At 49.1% G+C, this 22,955-nt stretch overlaps 1 protein-coding gene across 5 annotated transcripts in view; it reads right to left on the reverse strand.

Moving 5' to 3' along the window:
* Positions 1–254: 254 nt before the first annotated feature.
* ZZEF1 (zinc finger ZZ-type and EF-hand domain containing 1) overlaps positions 255–22,955 on the reverse strand; it is a 112,353-nt gene continuing 89,652 nt past the window's right edge. For 4 of the 5 annotated variants that reach the window (XM_084985291.1, XM_084985290.1, XM_084985292.1 and 1 more), the window contains 14 exons: positions 22,567–22,699; positions 17,471–17,670; positions 15,828–15,947; positions 13,942–14,133; positions 13,229–13,329; positions 11,521–11,656; positions 11,080–11,439; positions 10,067–10,210; positions 8,380–8,548; positions 8,124–8,222; positions 7,542–7,707; positions 4,407–4,560; positions 3,806–3,877; positions 255–1,277 (listed from right to left, as the gene is read on the reverse strand). In XM_084985291.1, coding sequence (XP_084841417.1) covers positions 1,197–1,277; positions 3,806–3,877; positions 4,407–4,560; positions 7,542–7,707; positions 8,124–8,222; positions 8,380–8,548; positions 10,067–10,210; positions 11,080–11,439; positions 11,521–11,656; positions 13,229–13,329; positions 13,942–14,133; positions 15,828–15,947; positions 17,471–17,670; positions 22,567–22,699 — 2,127 coding nt within the window. In that variant the 3' untranslated portion in view covers positions 255–1,196. Of the gene's footprint in view, positions 1,278–3,805; positions 3,878–4,406; positions 4,561–7,541; positions 7,708–8,123; positions 8,289–8,379; positions 8,549–10,066; positions 10,211–11,079; positions 11,440–11,520; positions 11,657–13,228; positions 13,330–13,941; positions 14,134–15,827; positions 15,948–17,470; positions 17,671–22,566; positions 22,700–22,955 lie in introns of all 5 variants that reach the window. The other variant, XR_014821468.1, reaches the window with a different exon arrangement.

Genomic DNA, 22,955 nt, shown 5'->3' on the forward strand with positions numbered 1-22,955 from the left:
GCAAGTGACGAGTCCCACGGAGGCTTATCCATAGCCCATGGGCCAACCCAGCCTTGCACGCCACAGCGTGGCTTTGGCAAGAGAATAATCAGCACTTCAGGGTAAGACTACAACCGTAAAAAGCAACATGGAAAAGAGCATTCATTAGAACTAATGTAGTTATTGCTAAACAAGTGACAGCTAAAGAACCACGGAGAGTCCCAGAGGTGGACGTGATGGATGACCACGACCATGGAGCAGAAACAACATCATCGTGTGGTGGTTTTTGGTTTTTTTTTTTTTTTTTTTGTTTTTTTTTACTTCTAAAATAAGATCTCCTCTGATTACATGTCAAGTCTTTAGGTACCGAAGCCAAAGCATATTCAAGTTCTGCGACTGTCAAATGAGCCAGTTTGTCCCCCTGCACGGCGGACCGACGGTCACCCCCCGAGGCCCTCTCAGGGGAGTCAAGGTGGTTCTTTCTAAAAACATGAGGTGGAAACTAAACAAGTTAAAACAACAACTAAAAAAATGGGCCTGTGCCGGGAGCAGTGCACAGATGGACGCGCACGGTGGCTGCTGGCTGTTCCCAAGGGCACTTTTCTCACCAAGGATTTCTCTGGGACGCTGTGGCTACGCAGGGGCTAGTGCGGCAGTGGGTCCCGGACTGAATGCTGGGGACCAGGTGGGAACCAGGAGGGGCTTCCACCGGTTTGGGTTTGGAGACCAGCCTCAAGAAGCAAAAGCAAAAGAGGAGCTCCCAGGGTGGGCCGCTGCTGCTGGAGGTTCTGCTGAGGAAGGCAGCTCTGGGCAGACGCCATCGCCCCTGAAGGGCAAGTGCAGACAGGTCCAGCTCAAAGGAGACAGCCCTTTCCTGTGCAGCTATGGCCAGGCCTTCCTGGGGCTTTGGCTTCTGCAGGGACAGACCCTGGAGGAGGCAGGTCTCTGAGCAACCTTTTCAAGGGCCTCCTGCCTGGCCTTTTTGATGATTCTGCACGGCTCTGCTTATTCTCACATGCTATGGTATGTGCGGGTGCCTCGCCTGTGACACGGGAAGTTCTTGGAGACGTGGCTGCTTAGCATTCGAGTCGGAGGAAGAGGAGTGCACAAGGAGAGCCAGGCGCCGACGCCACGGGAGTCTTCCCGAATGAGTTCAGGCAGCTGCTCTAAGATCCTCGTGGACAGATTATCTGTCTCCGTGCATGCCACACCAAGGGCTAACACTCGACATTCCAGAGGCGAGTGGCCTTGTTCGGGTAGTTGATGGCCAGGCTGATGGCAGCGATGTTCTGCAGAGCCTGTGGAGGAGAAAGAGTCATCAGCAATGTCAAGAACCAGCCACGTGCTGGGTCATGAAGTGCTGACAGAACGAGCTCCTCCGCTGAGCACTTGAGGGGGGCAGGGGAGAAGCAGAGGTGGGCCAGATGGGACCACAGTCTAGAGTGAAAGACAAAGCAATTGAGACTACATGAAGAGCCAGGAGGTAAGGCAGGACCATCACTGCTTCAAGAGAAAAGCAGGTGCGATGCTGGGGCCTCAGAGGAGGCATCCGCGGGGCGGAGGTGGGGCCTGGGAACGCGCCCTAGGGAAAGGGAACAGCGGCACAGAGGTACAGAAGGGAGGAGACAGTCAGTGCGGGGACCCTGGAAGGCACGGTGGGAAGACGCTGGGAAGGCAGATGCCCCGGAGCCAGGCCAAGGGTGGTCTCCGAGCTGCGGCAGGAGGAGGAGGCAGGGAGAAGAGGCGGAAAACACGGGCCCAGCAGAGTGGACAGACCATGGGGCGGGTCAGAGCGGGGGTGAGGGGACGAGACACAGGGACAGGCACGAGGGAAGAGCCTACAGGAATACGCTACTGGGGTCAAAATGGTCAAACGTCAAGACCCCAGGCCTGGTGGCAGCAGTGGCAGCAGTGCTGGCAGGCATCCGTTAGGAGGGGGGGTTCTCCTCTGCCTGCAGGTCTCAGGAGAATCCACACAGACCCTTCGGCAGAGGATGAGGGGAGGAGGCAGGAGGACTGTAGGTTCACCGAGAAAACCTGCAGGAACAGAGTGCGGGGGTCTGGCCAGGAGTCCCAACCGCAAGCCCCCTCGGTTGAGACCGGAGCCAATCTCTCCCTTCTCTGAGCCTCGGCGCCCGATCCTGACACTGTGGACACAGCCCCCTGGCTCTGCCATATCCAAGGACTCTGTGAGCCTGGGGTTCACAAATGTACCTGGAGCCTGGGGGTTCCCTACACCCTTTCAGGGGCTCTCTTTGCATCGTGACAACCACCTCCACAAAAATACCGCGACATTATTTTGCCTTTTTTACTTTCATCTTCTCACAAGTATACAGTGGAGTTTTCCAGAGGCTACTGTGTGGGATAACACAACAAGTGGATGCGGAAGCAGCTGTGTGAATTCAGCTGCTTCTATTAGCAGAGTAATGACATTAATGAGATCTGAAAAAATGGGACACAATGCCACCTTCTCAAACATTATTTTGTTTTGAAAAATATAGTTGTTTTTCACAACTGTAATGTTAAAATAGAATGGGTTTTTTATTACTGTTATTTGCTTTTTGCTTAGGGCCGCACCCGCAGCATATGGAGATGCCTAGGCTAGGGGTCAAATTGGAGCTGTAGCTGCCGGCCTACACCACAGCCACAGCAACCGAGCTGCGTTGAGACCTACACCACAGCTCACGGCAATGCCGGATCCCTAACACACTGAGCAAGGCCAGGGATCAAACCCACAACCTATGGTTCATAGATTTGTTTCCACTGTGCCACGATGGGAACTCCAGTTTGTTATTTTTAAAAATAAATTGAGAAATGTGTTTAACATTTTAATTTTTTTTTTTTTTTTTTTTTTTTTTTTTTTTTTTTTGTCTTTTTGCTATTTCTTGGGCCACTCCCACGGCATATGGAGTTTCCCAGGCTAGGGGTCGAATCGGAGCTGTAGCTGCCAGCCTATGCCAGAGCCACAGCAACTCGGGATCCGAGCCGCGTCTGCAACCTATACCACAGCTCACGGCAATGCCGGATTGTTAACCCACTGAGCAAGGGCAGGGATCGAACCCGCAACCTCATGGTTCCTAGTCGGATTCGTTAACTACTGCGCCACGATGGGAACTCCTAACATTTTAATTTTTAATTTCTAAATTTAAAATCTAATTTAGGAGTTCTTGTCACGGCACAGCAGAAAGGAATCCGACTAGGAACCATGAGGTTGCGGGTTCGATCCCTGGCCTTGCTCAGTGGGTCAAGGATCCGGCATTGCTCTGAGCTGCGGTGTAAGTCGCAGACCAGCTTGGGTCTGACGTTGCTGTGGCTGTGGTGTAGGCTGGCAGCAACAGCTCCGATTAGACCCCTAGCCTGGGAACCTCCATATGCCACGGGTGTGGCCCTAAAAAAGACAAAATAAATAAGTAAATAAAATCTAATTTAATTTCTAGTGGTATGTATCAATATATATAATGTACATAAACAAAAGCTTTTGGGGACCTTTGATAATTTCAAAGCATAAAGGGCCCCTGAGACCCAACAGCTGTCAGGGAGGAGTTCTCCTACCAGGGAAAAAAGTTACATCCAAAAATATCTGAAATCCAACTCCACGGAAACTTCAGGGATCAGCCAAACTGTAAATTTAAGGCCCTGGTTGTTTGGTTTAAAGGACACGTATTCCTGCTAGTGTCTACTGACCCGCAGTTTAATGTGAATGACACTGATAAATGGGGCTCGGCTGCTCTCTCGGACCTCAGCAGGAAGTGGCTGACTCGAAACAGAGCTCTGTGCAAACCCAGGCTGTTCGGGGTGGGGGCGGGACAGCCGCAGGGAGGGGTACCTGTGCCGCGCAGCGGAGAAGGTGGTCGTCGGTGGTCAAGGCCAGCAGGTAATCCTGCAGCAGGCCGAGCTCCTGCGGAGAGAGCAGGGTGCAGTTGTAAGGGCCGGCTCCCAGGAGACACCCACCCACGACCCACAACCCCAGAAGCCTCAGGTGGGATCATCGCTGCTTGCTCTGCTGGGCACCTCACTGCCCACCTCCCCGCCTCCGGGAGAGGGGAGCCCGTCTTCTCACTATAAAACGAGAGGATGGGCTGGAGAACTTGGAAAGGCCCTTTCACCTCCCACGTCAATGCGTCTATTGTGCTGCGGGAGGGAAAAGACGAGGGAGGAGAAAGAACCCATCAGTTTATCTGCCCAAACTCACTGCTGTCAAGGGCTGATCCAGGGCAGTTTTCCCTTTGGCGTCAGGCCTGAATAAACAAGCAACCTCAGGGCAGACCCAACGGCTCTCCAGGGCAGGGAGAGGGGCCCACAGACTCCAGGCCACGCCTGCCTGTCCCCCGAACCCCACCCGTCCATGACACCCCAGCGTTCAAAGAAGCCGTGATCCGAGGCCCGGCCTGGCCCTGGAACCTGAGAGGAGGCAGGGAGGCCCTCACCTGGGCGCGGTTCTCAGTGACGAAGAAGAGCTCGGTGAGGGCCCGGTGCAAGGGCAGCAGGATGCCAGGCTGGGTCACGTCCTCAAACAGGCTGTACTCCATTTGGGTGAAGAGCTGCCACAGGGGCTTCAGCAGCGTGAGGTCACAGAGGTCGCTGTTGGAGGAAGGATGCGGTTTGCTGGGACCACGCTGGTCAGACAGACAGAGGGGAGCAGCTGGGAACTGACGCTCCCCCGACCCATCTAGTGAAGTCAGTGCACCACGGTCCCACTCACCTTCCCCTAAAACAGCCCCGAACAGTCAAAGAAGAAAAGGGCCAGAACCCTGCCGCCAAACCAGGGCTCCAGGGCAAAGGAGATCCTGAAGCACCTTCATGTAAATCAACTGCGCATCTTCAAAACCGGTTAAGAAGCACTTTCAATGACAGCGGAAAAAATCTCAAGATAAATGTTCAGTGGAAAAGGGCAAGATATGCAACATAAAATGTGAAACTTAAAAAAGCTGCATATATAGTAGATCTAATGATTTTTTTTGCTTTGAATATGAAAAGCAAAAATAAACAAGTGGAACAATATCAAACTAAAAAGCTTCCCTACAAGGGAAACAGAGTGAAAAGGCCTCCTATGGACCACGAGAAGGAATTTGCAAACCACCCATCTGATAAGGAGTTAATATTCAAAATATACAAGGGACTCACACAACTCAATAGCAAATAATCAACCCCATTAAAAAGAGCAGCAAAGGACCTAAAGAGACATCCTTTCAAAGAAGGCACACGTATGGCCCGCAGGTACACAAAAAAGTGCTCAATGTCACTCATCACTGGGGGGGGGGGACACAAATCAAAACCACAATGAGATATCACCTCAGCTGTGCTAGGAGGGCTCCCATCAAAAGAGAAGAGATAGCAAATGCTGGCAAGGATGTGGAGGAGAGAGAGAGCCTTTGTACACTGTTGGGTGGGAATATAAACTGCTACAGCCACTACGCAAAACAGAACGGAGGTTCCTCAAAAAATTAAAGTCAGAACCACCAAGTGGCCCAGCAATCCTACCTCTGGGTGTATCCAAAAGAAATGAAGTCATGACCTCAAAGAGATTATCAGTGCTCCTATGTCCACTGCAGCATTATTCCCAACAGCCAAGGTATGGAAACGACAGAAGTGTCTACCAATGGATGAATTAAGAAAGAAAATGTGGTGCACACAAGGCAATATTATGCAGCTATGACAGAGAAGGAGATCCTGCTACTTTCAACAACACAGATGAACATGGAGGCATCATGTTACGTGAAATAGGCTAGATCAAGAGACACAAATACTGCATGGTATCACTTATGTGCAGAATCCAAACAAAGTCAAACCTATAGACGCAGAGTTAGAATGGTGGCTGCTGGGAGCTGGGAAGGAGGGAAAGGGTTTGGTGACTAGATGAACAAGGCCAGAGGATCTACTACACAACACAGTGGCTACAGCTGACAACCGTGTACAGTGCCACAACATTTAACAGAGAGTGACATTTAAGTGTTGTCACATACCCAAAAATGGTAAACACATGAGGTGACAGGTGTGTTAGCTAACCCGCTTCTGGGGATCCTTTCACAGTGTGTAATGTTTATCGTATCATTACATTCTACACTTTAAATACATGACAACTCTGTCAATTATACTTCAATAAGCCTGGGGGAAAAAATAAACTAAGTCTAAAATTTATCTGGGGGGAGTTCCCATCATGGCGCAGTGGTTAACAAATCCAACTAGGAACCATGAGGTTGCAGGTTCGATTCCTGGCCTTGCTCAGGGGGTTAAGGATCTGGCATTGCCGTGAGCTGTGGTGTGGGTTGCAGATGCGGCTGTGGCATAGGCCGGCGGCTACAGCTCCAATTGGACCCCTAGCCTGGGAACCTCCATATGCCGCAGGAGCAGCCCAGGAAACGGCAAAAAGACCAAACAACAAAAAAAAAAAAAAACAAACAAACAAAAAAAAAAATCACAAAAAAATAAAATAGGAGTTCCCGTCGTGGCGCAGTGGTTAACGAATCCGACTAGGAACCATGAGGTTGGGGGTTCGGTCCCTGCCCTTGCTCAGTGGGTTAATGATCCGGCATTGCTGTGAGCTGTGGTGTAGGTTGCAGACGCGGCTCGGATCCCGCGTTGCTGTGGCTCTGGCGTAGGCTGGTGGCTACAGCTCCAATTCGACCCCTAGCCTGGGAACCTCCATATGCCGCGGGAGCTGCCCAAGAAATAGCAACAACAACAACAACAACAACAACAAAAGACAAAAATAAATAAATAAAATAAAATAAAATGTATCTGGGGAATTCCCATTGTGGAGCAGCAGAAACAAACCCAACTAGTAGCCATAAGGATGTGGGTTCGACCCCTGGCCTCAGTCAGTGGGTTAAGGATCCGGCGATGCTATGAGCTGTGGTGTAGGTCATAGACGTGGCTTGCATCTGGCGTGGCTGGGGCTGTGGCGTAGGCCGGCGGCTACAGCTCCAATGAGACCCCTAGCCTGGGAACCTCCACATGCCACAAGTGTGGCCCTAAGAAGCAATCAATCAATCAAATGTATCTGGACATGTAGAGTCAAAATAGCCAAGACAACCCTGAAGGTGAAGAACCAGGCTGAAAGATTTATACCGTTAGATACGTAAATGTGTTATAAAGCTACAATATACAAGACAGTGTGATCCTGGCACAAAGATAACCAGGAAGACCCATGGCACAAGAGCAACTAGAAGTGGAGCCAGGTGTGTATGGACACCTTCTCTGTGACAAAGAGGGGCACTGGAGTGTGGTGAGGGGAGCGGTGGGCTTTAGAGCCAGCTGGAGATCCATGTGAGAAAGCAACAAATCTTCAAACCACGCACTAAAATTCTTTCCGTGTGGACTGTAGACCTCAACGTGAAAGGAAAAACAATCACGTGTCACCTTCATGACCCTGAGGTCAAGTAAGGAAGCACATCCTGGACAGGACAATGAAAGCACTACCCTGAAGGAAATGAACTAGGAGACATTCAAACAGAAACTTCTTTTCATCAATGGTTCCACTAACAGAGAGAAATGGCAAAGTGTGTGGGGCCATGTTCACAACATAACGCCCAGCAAAGGACCCCATCTGGAAGGCGGCTGACCTGTGGCTGCAGCATCGCACAATCCTCAGAAGTAGGTGGATGGCTTTTAACCGCTGATGACCAGTCTGGCGACAGGCCACTCCCACCAGCCATTCCCAAATCTTGGCCAGTGGGAGGTGTGGCACAACTCTTTCTTCCGACAGCATCTGCTTCAGAATCTCAAATCCTGGCAACCCCCACAAAACACAGACATTTAAGAAACATAAACGACTCAAGTTCTAATAAACAGGACAAAACCATGGTGATCATTTAGATTTTGTTTGAAATTATGCCTTTTGTAAAAGCAACATAGGTTCATTTTCACTTCCTCCTTTTTGCAAAATTTCCCTGGCACTTCTAAGAGAACGAGCATCTCTTCTAGCTCTTGACAGGTGGCTCTTCTATCTCACCATGCACGTCACAGCGAGCCAAGCCCAGCACATTCAAGAGTGCCATGCGTAGGGCTTGTGAGGCAAATTCATGGACGTCTCAGAGAAAAGCACCTGCTCTGATTTTAACGAAGACCAGTGACGTGACGGCACCTACACGCACAGAGTGTCCTGGGCAGGGAGAGCACGCCAAGGGAAAGCCCGGAGCACACACCTGTCTGGAATCGCCCCAGGTGTCCAGCCGTCACAGTGAATTTGTAGCCCCACTCGGTGTTGCTCATGTCGGAGGTGAAGCGGTAATACAGAGTGTCTCCTGGCACACAAGAATCAGAAGGTCAGGCCACTGCAGCAGCAGGGAAAGGCAAGTGAGGGGGCGCCACTGAAACAGGGTAAAGCCACTGTGAAATCCTCCGACTGCTTCCCTTTTCAGTACTTAAGGTTAAGAGTCTAGAAAACGAAGTATTTACTACCTGGAAGCTCAAAATCTTTCCACTTCTGTTGGGACCCGCTGAAATTGTGTCGATCCTGCTGAAAGTCACTGCTGCTGGACATGGCCAGTTCGTCACAGCCTTCCTCCGTATTGCACTGAGGATCGAATTTGATTGAGAGGTAGATGGCACCAGGAATGTGAACTTTATCCTAGGAGGGGAAACAAGGACACTCCTGTCACTGCTGGTCCCTGGACAGTCACTGAGGGCTTCCTCCTGCCGAGTCCCAGTTTCTTATGAAACTGGGCACATAAGAATGGTGGGCCTTAGCCCCTGCCCTCCAGGAACTCTCAGGCCACCTGGGCCGGGGAGCACGCATACCGGCTGCAAACACAGCAGGAAAGACACTAGCGCAGACTGCAGACAGGGCACGGCTTTGGTGGGGGGGACAGGAAAAAGTCCCAGGACAGGGCTGCCCAGGTTGCTGCAAAGAGAGAGGAGGAGGAGGAAGAGGGGCCTGTCGGGGGAGGAGGCAGGTGAGAGGGGGACGTGAGCGCGTGTGGCAGCGCTTCAGGCGGAGGAAAGAGCACTGGTAGGTCCAATACGTCCAGGGAACAGGAAGGAGCTTGCTGAGTCTGAGGCAGGGTGAGCTTTACGAGCACATAGGCTTGGGAGGTGGGGACAGGGGTGAGGTGACCATGGAGAGGCCGGCAGGGCACATGGTGAAGGCCCTGTGTGTCGAAGGGAGGTGTGTAGACTTCGTCTGGACAGCAGGGGGAGCCCAGGGGAAGGTGTCACCAGGAGACCGCCTGGACTGGGTGCCTGCTGTACTGAGATCACTGGGGCAGCTGGTGTGCAGCAAAGGGGGAGACCAGCTGTGGGGCATCAGCGAGGAGCTCCTAGAGGCACCCAGAGAAGGAGAGGAGTCAGGGCAGCAGAGGAGGTGAGGGGATGCCTGGGAGGCAGAACTCTGTAGCTCACTAGATGTGTCTCCATGGGGCCAGCGGCTGGGAACCGGGGAGAGAAGAGGCTTAGAAGGAAGAGAGAGGAGGCTTGTACTTCACCAAAAAGAATCTCAGCTGGGCGACAACCACATTCTAGATTAGTTTCTCTGTCACCCACCACTGCTGCTCTAGTGTGTCATTCACACAGAAGCTTGTGCCTTGCCAGCTCCAACGTTTTGAAAAGAGCTAAAGAAATGCAAGTGGTACCAGTCACTGAGAATAACTGCGGCGGCCCCACTCCTGCCTCATCCAAACGCCTACCTCTCTCTGTCCAGGTACAAAGTCAAGGATGGAAAAGATGAGGCTTTTCAGTTCAGGGTAATTAGACAAAGGGATGGGAGTCGCCATGGTGTGGCCAGGTCATTAGGAGATGGAGAGTGAGGGCTGAACCCAGATCCACACTCAGCGTCTCTGCCAGAGATGCCAAGGCCTCACTCCAAGGAGCTTGCTGCAGGAAAGGTAAACTCTCCTCCAGGGCCAGGTGGCCCAGTGTTTTCCATTCAAACAAAGTCAGGAGAAGAAAGGGCTTGTTTGTACAGACTCCCTGGTCTGGCTTCAGGGAGGTTGACTGCTGCTTAGACAGGAAGCACTTTCTTGGCAGGGTCTGTCTGGGGCAGGGAGTGGGGGAAGAAGAGCTGCAGTGGGAGCTGATTACTCAGCACCCCTTGCGGGTCCTACGAGCCGTGCCCTGAGGCTGGGGGAGTCTGGCCGCCGATGGCTCGTACCTCGAAGTTGGTGTTGTTGTTATACGGGTGTTTCGACTCCCTCACTTGCACCTCCATTCCTGGCTCCTCCATGAACTGGCAGGCAGCCAGGGCCATGGTCCCCAGCATGTTCTCTCGGCAGCCTTGGAGCACCTTCTGCAGGATCTGGTGGGACACAGGCAGGGAACATGGGAAGATGGTGACAAAACTTTCTAGGTCAGCTAGGAGCTGTGTCCAGGGCTCCCGAGTTCCGCTCGGTGGGTCCCCTGATTCTACCCAGCAGGAGGTGGAAGAAATGCTTCTGTCCCTGTGAAAGTTTGCTAACCTGGCACTACTTTCAAGGACCAGGTTCAAGTTTTGATTTAAAAACAAAAGACAGTCACCATTTGTCAAAATGACGTCTAAAATTAAAGCATGGGACTTAAGAGACTGCATAGACTGTGCTGTGAGATCCCACGTCTGCCACCCAGAAGCTGGGAGTCTTGATTTCTTCACCAATAAAACTCCCTCCAGGCCACAACATAACACAGGTGTAAGTGCTGGCAGTGGGTAGATATTCTGGAAAAGATGGTTTAAAACTGAAGACACAAACCCGCCTGGAAGGCTTCCCGTGCCACAGGAATAGGCTGTCAGAATCGTAATTAATCCTGTCCCTTGCATTTCACGCTATGTGACGCTCTAGGGGACATGAGAAGAGACGGGCTCGCAAGGAGCGTTAGACTCCTAAGTGCGAAAACAAAAAAGGAAAACGGCAAGGAAGCTTTCGTGGGGTCATTATTTCAAGGACTGCCTGAGCACCAAGCCTGCCTGGGCTGTGAGCTCAGCTCCAGGCAGTGCTTGGGCGAGCTCAACGGGGACCCACCCCTACCTTCCTCGAGTTCACACCTGTCCGGGGTTGCGGGGGTGGGGGTTCACACAGAACCTCACTCCAGAAAGGCACTCACTAGAGGAAGCCTGTTCAAACCCCGAGAGGGGCGAGGGGGCACAAAGAGGAGGGTGAGTGGGGTGAGCGCCCCCCTCGGCTGCCCAGTTACCTTCTCCCACTGGTGCTTCTCCTCCAGCTGCATGAACATATCCAGAATGTAGGTCATGTGGGCAGGGCCGCTCAGCTCCAGGATGTCCTCACTCACCGGCACATGCCCGGGCCACTCGGCAAGCAAGGACGCGAGCACATGGCGGGCGTACAGGACGGCGGTGGCCTCGTTCACGCGGAAGAGGTAGTCCCTGACGGCCCTCTTGCTCTTGCAGTTGAGCTCCTTGTGCAGGAGGGCGGCGCTCTTGCTGCGCCGCTGCTTGGCGTAGCTCTGCTGCAGTTCACTCTCGGTGCTGGAGATCAGCTTCTGGGTCACGGGGTTGGACTCGGCGGTGGCCTGCTCACAGCGTGCGGGCCGGGACTGCAAGCCCAGAGACCACGGTCACGGAGGCCTGGGCTTCTCCCGACGGGCGGGGGCGGGGGCGGGGGCGGGGAGACCTACCAGGCACGGTAAGATAATCATGTCTGTGTCCACGGCTTTGGCGCTCTGCTCGTCCAGCCTCAGACTCCTGCTGGGCTGCCACCTCTGAGCCAGGGTCCGAATCCTTTCATCCGTGGTGAGCTCGTCTCCGTCAAACCTCAAGAGGAGGGGCACCAAGTTGGGTTCGTGAGTTACAGAGAGGCAGCGAACGGTGGCAGAAATGCGGCTCAGCGGTATTTTCCTTTCTCCCGAAATTACATGCTCACTCTCCATGTTTCTCAAACTAGAGTCACAGTGTCCATCTACTCAGGCAAGCAGACGGGCACATGTGAGCAGAGCGACGCTGCAAAGGGTCCCTCAGGATCCAGTCTCCCTTTCCTTTAGAAACAAAGGTCTCCAGTTCTAGTCAGATACGCGATCTCGCAGCCCCGACTCCCTCGGAGCTCCTTCCTCCACGTCCCCCTGCCCTGGGGCTGCACGAGTGAGGTGGTGCGGGCAGGCTGGCTCTGACCACACGGATGACAACACCGCGGGGTGGGGCCACCTCACGAAGCAGATGCCCACCTCCCGGGCTGCCGCCTACCGCTGACTGTTCCATGAGAGAAAAACAAATTCTAACCTTCCCAACCACGGTACTTCTGCCCTAACTGATGCAATTCTGCTTCATCTCACAAAGGATTTTTTTTTTTTTTGTCTTTTTGCTATTGCTTTGGGCCACTCCCGCGGCATATGGAGATTCCCAGGCTAGGGGTCTAATCGGAGCTGTAGCCACTGGCCTACGCCAGAGCCACAGCAACGCGGGATCCAAGCCACGTCTGCAACCTACACCACAGCTCACGGCAACGCCAGATCGTTAACCCACTGAGCAGGGGCAGGGATCGAACCCGCAACCTCATGCATGGTTCCTAGTCGGATTCGTTAACTGCTGTGCCACGACGGGAACTCCTCACAAAGGATTTGAGGCAAGAGGTAAGAAATAATATGTGGGAAAACGGAAATATGAAATAACCAAAGAAAAGAACAAATTCAATTGGAACTGGATACAAGTTAGGATAGGAAGTCAAAACTGAGACATGGGCAGGGGAGGAGGAGATCAGTTACAAATGTATGAAGTTTGACACAAATGTGAGAGCTGGGCCCAAGAACTAGTCAAGAGGAAGGTAATGTTGTTAATTTTATAGGAATCTTTGAAAAAAACATGAAAACGGAAGTGAAACAACAAAACCAAAGACCACTTTTGACCAGAACAGAGGTGAAGGTCCTGCTCGGCACTGCTTGTTCCCTGGACTGACACGGGAGACAGCCTTTGGTGTGGGTGGCAATGTCTGCATCCCTAAGGAGTTTAGGCTAAGAAGCAGACTGCAAGTTCAAAGCTCTTCCCATAGCTGCATACAGTACAACACAAAGATGAGCCATGCAGGAGCACCCTGGTGGCTCAGCAGGTTAAGGACCTGCCATTGTCACTGCTGTGGTTAAGGTTCGATCCCTGGCCCAGGAACTTCCAAATGCCATGGGAGCAGCCCCCCAAAAAAGGGGTGGGGGGAGGGATGAGCTATGCAGTGTAGCACAGTCAGCTTTCAAGTCGCTTTATGAAGAGCTGAAAACCAGTCCCCCAGCGGCTCGCTGGCCTCTCGGAGTTTTTACCCAGCTCCCCTGGGCAGGAGGTGAAGAGAATCCTGCCCTCGCTTGTTCCCTTGCTACGCCTTGGCTGCATCGAACTGTCCCTTACCTCTTCTGAACCTCCAGGAAGAAGGAGTCGGTCCTCTTCATCTGCAGCTCATAGATGGCCCGGAGAATGTGCAGAGGGGCATTGAGGGCGTCGTGAGCCATCTGGAGGCCCCGGGAGGAAGCAGACGAGAGACAACTGAGAGGGCGCCACCACATTACGCTACCCACCAGGCCGCGTTCGCTGCTGGCTTCTCTGTAGTGCTGCCTTGTACTCAAGTCTGACACTGGCACATATATCTAAGTCCTAGACTCTCCTCTGATGTTTTCAAAAACCGCACTTGCTGTTCTCACATCCACCCCATGCTCTTCGTTTGCTCTTCACAGAGACTCTTGGAAGTCCAAGCCCCTGCCCATTTTCACGTCATTCCGAGGAAGGGGGCATTATCCACGGAAAGTAAGAGCCCAGTAACTCTGAGCACAGACTGGCATTTGGGGGTTTACGGACAGGCCTGAAATCACGTGCAGAATTTCACATGAGCTTTTGCACATGTATTTTATGGGAAAAACAATCTAAAGCTTTTGGGTCTGTGACCACAAAACATTAAGAGCTACTGTCGTAAGGGCTTTTGCATCCTTCCGGAAAAATTCTACCCAACTCAGGCTGAGTCTTCAGGAAGTAATTCTCAGGACATCAGCCTGAAGAGTTCCCTGTGGCTAAAGAGAATCCATTCCTCAGAGCCACTTTCTCAATCCACACCATGACCCAGAACGTACCAAGAAACAGATTCTGGTGGGCTCATCCAGGCTTTCAAGAGGGTCCAGCTTCTTCTGCTCTGGCTCCCCAGGGCTGCTGACCGACCGTTCCACATCCTCCTCCTGGTCCCCGCGCTCATCCGGCTCCAGCTCCCCGTGCTCGGCCAGAGTGTTGATCTCCTTTTTTGAGGAGTACAGCATGATGGACAAAACCTACACGGAAAGAACACCAGGCAGGGCAGGAATGTGAGTGTTTAGTGGCTGAGAAGGTCTTTAACCCTCAAAGGATAAAAAATATTTGACCTAGCTTTCTTTTTTTGGGCAGCGCCCAATGCATGTTGAAGTTCCCAGGCCAGGAGTTCCCACTGTGGCTCAGTGCCTTACCAACTGGACTAGAATCCATGAAGATGTGGGTTTGATCCCTGGCCTCGCTCAGGGGGTTAAGGATCCGGCATTGCCATGAACTGTGGTGTAGGTAGCAGACGTGGCTTGGATCCCGTGTGACTGTGGCTGTGGCGCAGGTTGGCAGCTGCAGCTCCAATTCAACCTCCAGCCTGGACCCTTCCATATGCCACAGGTTCAGTCTGAAAATGCACAAAGAAGAAAAGTTCCCAGGCTAGGGATTGGACCCACACCACAGCAGCAACTGGAGCCACCGTGTTTCTGTCCTACTTTCTAAAAGACATCAGAGCTCACGAAAGGAATGGAAAGTTAGTAAAGAAATAGGAAAACACGTTCGCTAGTACTGACAATCACAGAAATGCCAACTAAAACGACAAGGGACCTTTGTGTTTATTAACTGTGCCACTGACAGGGTAAGCTGGTATCACCTTTTTAGAAGCATTTTGGTGAAACGCACAGAGCAGTACAAACGTTCATAACCTTTGACTCCATAACTCATCTTTTAGGAGGAATGTCAAACAACAAGGTTACAGTCATTACGTGGTTAATGAAGCATTTCATAACGGCAAAAACTGAAATTCAGCTTTAACGGATCATGTGCGGCCTTTAAAAATGATGGTTATGAAAACTAGAAGCTTAAAAAAAAATGGCCATCACATGACCTCTGTTTATTTCAATAGTGTGCTCATTGTATGATTTAAATTTCTGTATGTAATATAGACACAGGAGGAAAAAAATGAGAAAAAGGAAATATACAAAATACTAATGGCAGCTGTGTCTGAGGGGGTAAATTTGGAGATTTTTTTTTTCTATTTTTCAAATTCTCTGAATATAAAGAAATGCAAATTTTGAATATAAAAAAATTTTAATTTAAAAACATTTCCTAAAGAATGAGCGTTCAAATGCTCACCAGGTTATCCATTACTATGTTTTAGCATATTTTTCGAAAACCTAACCAAACCCTCTTGTGGCAACTGAGAGCTGTTTCTTGGAGTTCGGGCCTCTGAGACTAAGAACGGGGGACCGCCTCCCATACGGCAGCAACCTTTCCGGACCTGAAGCTGGCACTGGGCACAGGAACTCCACCAGGAACCACAATAATTCCAATAAAAAAAAAAAAACAAAAAAACCCTAAGGCCTATGGGAAAGAGTAATAAAATGAAAATGATCAACTAAAATCCTACATAAAATAAACATAAGTGAGGACAAATTTAGCTCAAAGGAACTTGAAAGGGAAATAATAATTCAAGGGCACACTTTATTACCAGGATATAATGGTCAATTGTATGTTTCCATAAAATACTTCTCTTTCAATATCCTTTGAACAAACACTGAGTTCATTTTCCCTGACAGGGGAAGACAGTGTCACAATCTCTATTTCCAAAGCGAGGACAAACAACAGCCCAGGAGAGAGTGCAGTGCACAGGGCCGCGCTGGCCCTGACTGACCGGTGCTTCTACTCCCAGGCCAGTGGCTCTGCAGCAGGAAGCACCCTCGTCCCTTACCTCCAGGTCCCGGAGGAGCCACGTTTTACTGAAGCCTGTCCCTTTGCTGCACTTTTTCACCAGCAGCTTCAGCAAATCAGTCTGAAGGAAGGTAGCCTGAGTCTCTTCAAAACCATGAGCCTGCCAGTAGAAAAGGAATGATTTGCAGCTGCCTCAGAGTGAAGACAGTGAGGGTCACTCGGGGAGAAGCAGGCGTCTGTCAGAGCCCAGTCTCAGCGAGCGGCCCAAGTTTACCTTCTGGTGAAAATTCCAGAGTCAGAGGAAGGATGAAAGTCTGAAGCTGAGCCATAACCTAAGTCTGTTCACTCACTGTCTAATTCATTCACTCAACAAATATTTCTGAAGCCTCGTACATTCTACGTGCAGAGTCCTACGCTAAGAACAGAGGTTTTATGTCCCACTCCTGCTCTCTACCTTCCAGAAGCTTCCCACTGTTCCGTAAACTACAATCAAGGTGCCCATCCTGGCTGACAAGGTCCTGCAGGCCCCCTGGCTGCCTCTGTGGTCGCATCTCCTTTTTGCCACTGTCCTGAAGCCCTAGGGTGTTCCTTCTGCTCCCTGACAACCAGGCCTGCTCCTGGGCCTGGAGTTGGCTCTCTCCCAGCATGTAATGCTCTGCCCAGACTCCTTATTTATCACCTCAAATTTCGCCCCCTCAGAAAGGCTCTTTTTGGCTCAGGGTGGTCTTCCTCACAGGCTCTTTGCTGTCTCCCTTGCAATTTAGGCTGAAAGCTCCAAGACAGCAGGGATCTTCTTTCTAGTTCAATGCAACCTACTCAGTTCCATCTGGCATCTGGTGCTCAACAAATATCTAGGGAATGAAGGTTTCAAATACAGAAATGGTTTCTGCCTTCAGGGAGTTTATTTTCTCTTTCCTACTATAATGCAAACAACTAAAGCAATCGTAGGTTGTAATAAATGCCATGAAATCAACAACCCACACATGTGTGGTCTCAATCCTAAAACTAAAAACTTTCAGGGTGGGACCAGAGCTGAAGCACCATCTCGTCCCATCTCCCTGTGGTCCTTCCATGACCTCCTGGCCAACACTGCCGAAGTCAAGAATTCAAGAGCTTTCCAAAGGCAATTGGCTAGTTGGGTCCGGAAGATCGTCCTCAAAGGGATCCCTTCCTCCCCATCGATGTCCCTCAGGCAGTAGAAGCATCTTGTTCCCCACACGGCGAGGCTTCCCATAGGCTTCCCATCTCACGTCAGCCATCGCCCAGCTCTTTACCCCGTCTGCCTTCTCTCACCCCAACTGCCAAACCTATGGCTCAAAGATCCCATAGATATCGGCCCCCTTTAGTCTTCCTATGGTGAACCGGAAGGAGCTGTGGTTCAGAGGGAAAGTGAGAAACTGCTCAGTCCATTTTCCTTCTCATCTTCCAAGGTTATGCACCCACAAGGCAGTAGGACCTGGTTCCACGAGGCAGTGCTGAAAAATCACAGAGAACCAACTACTGGTAAAACTCTGTTTCTTCCTTAAAGTTACCCGTGGGCAAGGCCCCAGCCATTTCTAAAAACCATCAAGATCCTAGGGTTAACCATCCATTGAAATCAGACGGTATTTCCTTCTAGTTAATACCCTGCAGGTGTCAGGTCCCAGGCAGATTCATTAGCAAGTGGAAGAGGCTCCGCCTTACCTTTAGGGTTTTGTATAACCCTTTGAGGGCCAGGGACAGGACCCATGTGGCTTCCACTGCCTCAGGGCAATGGCTGTCCACGCTGGTTTGCAGAAGGTGACTGGCAATAAAGGCAAAGTGCTGGGAGTACTGGCTCAGCTGGGCCTGGGCGTCACTGCCCTCCTGTCCTCCGCCTTTCTGAATCAGCTGGTAGTCCTTCACTGGAGGGTGACGTCAGACAGGAAAACAAAGGCACAAAAAGCACAGTTAACGCTTCTCGCAGCTAAGTTTCTTTCCCAGGAATGTGACTTACTAAAGAACTGCAGACACCAAACCACAAATCTTCCTGGCTTCAAACTTAGCCATTATACATTTAAGGTCAGCTTGTAGCTGAGGACAAAAGTGGTCTGGGGCCACCTACCCATTAGAAACGATGAGAGGCAATGCATGCTCCTACTACTCACACAAACAGCTATCTGCAAAGGTGCCGAGGGGAGTTCTTAAGGTTAGGACACATGAGAGACGCCCACTGCTGAACAAGACTAAGAGGGGTCAGATTAAACAACCAGAACACTGGAAAAAATATACGAAAACAATGTTTTGCAGACACTGGGCAAGGCAGGACAGGACTATGACCCCTGAGAGAAGAGACATAAATCAGGTGAGCCCACCAATAGCCCTGGCTATCTGGAGACAGTTTCCAAGCTGCCCAGCATTGCGTGGAAATCCAAGCAGAGTCCAGTTCCAACGAACTGAAGAGATGGAGGTCGCAGTTCAAGGAGTTCAAGGCAGTTGGAATTTATGGGGCAGAAAACCACAGAGATGGGAGATGTACAGAGAGAAGGAGGTTATGAGAGATCTCTCTAGATATTCACAGAGGGTTCCCCACGAGTCTTTGGCTGAATACTGATCTGTACAAATGTGAGAGGAAACTACCCAGTTCTAGGAAAGAACTACCAGCAAGCAGAACAATTCTTGGAGCTCACATACACCTCTGGAAATATTTTATCTTCCCACCAGTGAGAGTGGAAGTGTCCTACCTGGGGGCAAAAGACTATTTGAAGACATAATGGTCAAAAAAATTCCAAATTTGATGAAAACTATAAATCCATAAATCCAGGAGCTCAACAAACCACCAAGCAGAAGAAACATAGAGAAAATCAAGGAGCTCCTGTTGGGGTGCAGTGGAAATGAATCCGACCAGGAACCATGAGGTTGAGGGTTTCATCCCTGGCCTTGCTCAGTGGGTTAAGGACCTGGTGTTGCCGTGAGCTGTGGTGTGGATTGTAGATGCGGCTCAGATCTGGCATTGCTGTGGCTGTGGCGTAGGCCAGCAACTGCAGCTCTGATTAGCCTGGGAATCTCCATATGCTGCAAAAAAAAAAAAAAAAAAAAAAAAAGAAAGAAGATCATGACAAGGCACATTATAATCAAAATACAAAAAACCAGTGATTAAGCGAAAAATCTTAAAAGTAACAAGTATCCAGAGAAGAGAGACACATTTTGAACAGTAACAGAGAATGACAACTGACTTCATGGCCGAAATTATGCAAGCCAGAAGAAAATGGATTGTTGTCTTCAAAATATGCAAAGAGGGAGTTACCATTGTGGCACAGCAGAAACGAATCCGACTAGTAACCATGAGGATGTAGGTTCAATCCCTGGACCTGCTCAGTGGGCTAAGGATCCAGCCTTGCCATGAGCTATGATGTAGGTCGCAGATGAGGCTTGGATCCTGCGTTGCAGTGGCTATGGTGTAGGCTGGAAGGTGTAGCTCCAATTCAACCACTGGCCTGGGAACCTCTATATGCCTTGGGTGCGGCGCTAAAAAAGAGTTCCTGTCACAGCGCAGCACAAACGAATCCGACTAGGAACCATGAGGTTGCGGGTTGGATCCCTGGCCTTGCTCAGTGGGTTAAGGATCTCGCATTGACGTGAGCTGTGCTGTGGGTTTGAGGTGTGGCTCAGATCTGGCATTGCCGTGGCTCTGGTGTAGGCTGGAGGCTACAGCTCCAATTTGACCCCTATCCAGGGAATCTCCATATGCCGTGGGTGCAGCCCTAAAAACACAAAAGACAAAAAAAAAAAAAAAAAAAAAGAAGTATTAAGGGATGTTTTCAGGGGAAAAAAAGATACCATGTAGCAACTTGAACTTACACAAAGGAATGAAGAGCACCAGAAATTGTAACTAAACGAAAGGATATTGTTTTCTCATTTTAAAACCTCTTTAAAAATATATGACTTTTGGAGTTCCCATTGTGGTGCAATGGAAATGAATCTGACTAGGAACCATGAGGTTGCAGGTTCGATCCCTGGCATCGCTCAGTGGGTTAAGGATCTAGTGTTGCCGTAAGCTGTGGTATAGGTTGCATATGCGGCTTGGATATGGTATTGCTGTGGCTGTGGCCTAGGCCGGTAGCTGTAGCTCCAACTGGACCCCTAACCTGGGAACCTCCATATACCATAGGTGCGGCCCTCAAAAGCCAAAAAAAGGAAAAAATATATATATGACTTTTTAAAGCAAAATAAATAATATATTGTGAGGTTTGTATTGTGTAAAAGTAAAATGTGTGACAATAACAGCACGGAAGATGATAAAATAAAAAATATAAAACCTATAACGTTTCCTTACTATATGTGAAGCGGTATAATATTATTTGAAGGCAGACTACAATGAGTTAAAGATGTATATTATAGACCCTAGTGCACCACTAAAAAATTATTTCAAGGTAAATTCCTGTAAACTTTAGAACAACCACTAAAAAAATGGAGATACAGTTTAAAAGTCAAAGGTAGAGATAACACGGAATCATTAAAAAACAAAAACAAACAAAAAACCAAGGGAGTTCCCTGGTGGCCTAGTGATTAGGACTTGGCACTTTCATGGCTATGGCCAGGGTTCAACCTCTAGAGTGGAAACCGAGATCCCACATCCTGCGAAGAGGGAAAAAGGAACAAAGAACTGATGGACAAATAAAAAACAAGACAGAAGTCGTAGAAATGAACGCAATGATCTTGATAAGGACTGAATATAAATGGTGCCAACATCTCAATTAAAAGGCGGGTATTGTCGAACTGGATTAAAAAAGAAGACTCCTTTATGTGCTGCTATCTGCAAGAATCCACCTGAAGTGTAAAGCAAAAGAACTGAAGAAGAGGCATCTTGCAAGGGTTAGTCATTTTTTAAAAAGCTAGAGAGGCCACAGAAATTATTAGCTTTCAGAACAAGAATATTATTAGGGATAAACAGAAACATTTCACAATGAATGAGAACACACAATTCCTTTCTCAGTAATTGTTAGAACAGCCAAAAAATCAGTAAGAATATAGAAAACTTGAACACTCTCAAGTGACTTGACCTAAATGACAATGAATGTCTATAGGACACTCCACCAACAACACAGCATGTGCATTTTCTTCAAGTGCACATGGAGCCTTATGAGAAACAGGCCAAATTTCAGACCATAAAACAAGTTGCAATTATCTTAAAAGGACTTAAATCATTTATAGTATGTTCTCTGACAAAAAAGTAATTAAGGAGTTCCCGTCGTGGCGCAGTGGTTAACGAATTCAACTAGGAACCATGAGGTTGTGGGTTCAATCCCTGGCCTCGCTCAGTGGGTTAAGGATCTGGCGTTGCCGTGAGGTGTGGTGTAGGTCGCAGACGCCACTTGGATCTGGCACTGCTGTGGCCCTGGTGTAGGCTGACAGCTCCAGCTCCGATTAGGCCCCTAGCCTGGGAACCTCCATGTGCTGCGGGAACGGCCCTAGAAAAGGCAAAAAGACAAAAAAAAAAAAGGTAATTAACCTTGAAATCAGTAACAGATATCTGGAATATATCCCAAATACTTGGAAATTAAACAACAAAAACTTAAATAATCATAGAGGGAAAAAAATCACAAGTAGAAAATATTCTGACTTGTATGAAAAGGATAATACAACATATCAAAAATTGTTAATGCAGTTAAAGCCACACCTAGAGGGAACATCATAGCATTAAAATGCTTCTATCAACAAAGAAAGGTCTCGAAGCAGTGATTTAGACTTCCACCAAAAGAATCCAGAAAAAAAAAAGGGCAAGTTAAATTCAAAGCAAAAAGAAATCAGGAAATTAATAATGTTAAAGATAGAAATCAATGAAACAGAAAATAGAGAAAAAACAGACAAAAGCTAGTCCTTGGAAAAGATTACACAAATGGATAAATCTCTGGCTAGACAACCTAGGTAACAAAAAAAGAAATGACACCAATTACCAAAATCAGGAATAAGAGAAGGCAGCTGATAGTCTATTGCCAGGTTCAGAGAAATTAAGACCTACATTTCCTAAGACTGACGTTTATTTCCTAAGTGAATGGAGAGATCGACCATGCTCCTGGGTGAAAAGACTCAATATTGTTAAGATGTCACTTCTCCCCAAACGGAGCTATAGATTCACTGCAATGCCAGCCAAAACCCCAGCAGGTTCTTTATAATAGCAACTGATAAGTTGAGGTTCTAAAGTTTATAGAAAAAGACAAAGGAACTAGACTAGCGAAAACAATTCGGAAAAGGAATATGAAGTTGGAAGACCTGATTTCAATACTTAGTATACTAACATGGGGCCAACTAAAACACACAGAGCCATATGTACAAACGATTGGAGAGGGCCTTCAAGTTGATCCAGGAGTCCACTGGTGGCTCAGTGGGCTAAGGGTCAGGCATTTTCATGGCTATGGCTCAGGTTCAATCCCCAGCTCCGAATTTCCGCAGGCCACAGGTACAGCCAAAAAATAAAAAAAATCGATCCCAATTCAATCACATCATTTCTTTCTTTCTTTTCTTTTTTTTTTTGGTCACACTACAGCATGTGGATATTCCTGGGTCAGGTGCAAACTAGCGCCACAGCAGCGACCTGGGCTGCTGCAGTTACAATGCCAGATCCTTAACCTGCGGTGCCATGAGTGAACTCTGTCAACCACATCATTTCAGAAATGAGGAAAAAGAAGTTCAGGGAGCTATAACATGATTTTTAAACATATATCTGCAGGGGCAAAAACCAAGTATCTTCACTGATTTTAGGGTATACAGGGACTGGACAACATTCTCGCATTCTTAGAAAAAATAATCATGCTTGGGACCTGTTTTCCTCTTGCGGGTTTTGACATCGACGATCACAGCCCTGTTCTTCTCAGTAAAGTGCTTCAAGATGATCACATTATGTGGTTCATTGGCATTATCCACATACACACAGCGGGTCCCTACACAGAGGACCTAAACGTGACAGAGACAGAAGAGGCAACTCAACAGCGCGTCCAGCATCGTCTCTTTGGCTTGTGCCGCTGACGTGAACAAGCATTCAAGGCTAGGGTTCTTCCCATCTCAGCCCAGCGCCTGGCACAGAACTGGTTTAAGTGCTTGCGGGGTGAAGTCATGTTTTCACAGTTTTCTTTGCCCCAACCAGTTGAGAGACATGAAAATTAGAAATGAGGTCAAGATGAATGTCCATGTGAAATACAACTGTACTCTG

Source organism: Sus scrofa, chromosome 12, assembly GCF_054392235.1.
Source record: "Sus scrofa isolate SSC_HxYL_T2T_F1_AM1 chromosome 12, Sscrofa_HxYL_maternal_Yorkshire_Landrace_v2.0, whole genome shotgun sequence".
Classification (NCBI taxonomy): Eukaryota; Metazoa; Chordata; class Mammalia; order Artiodactyla; family Suidae; genus Sus; species Sus scrofa.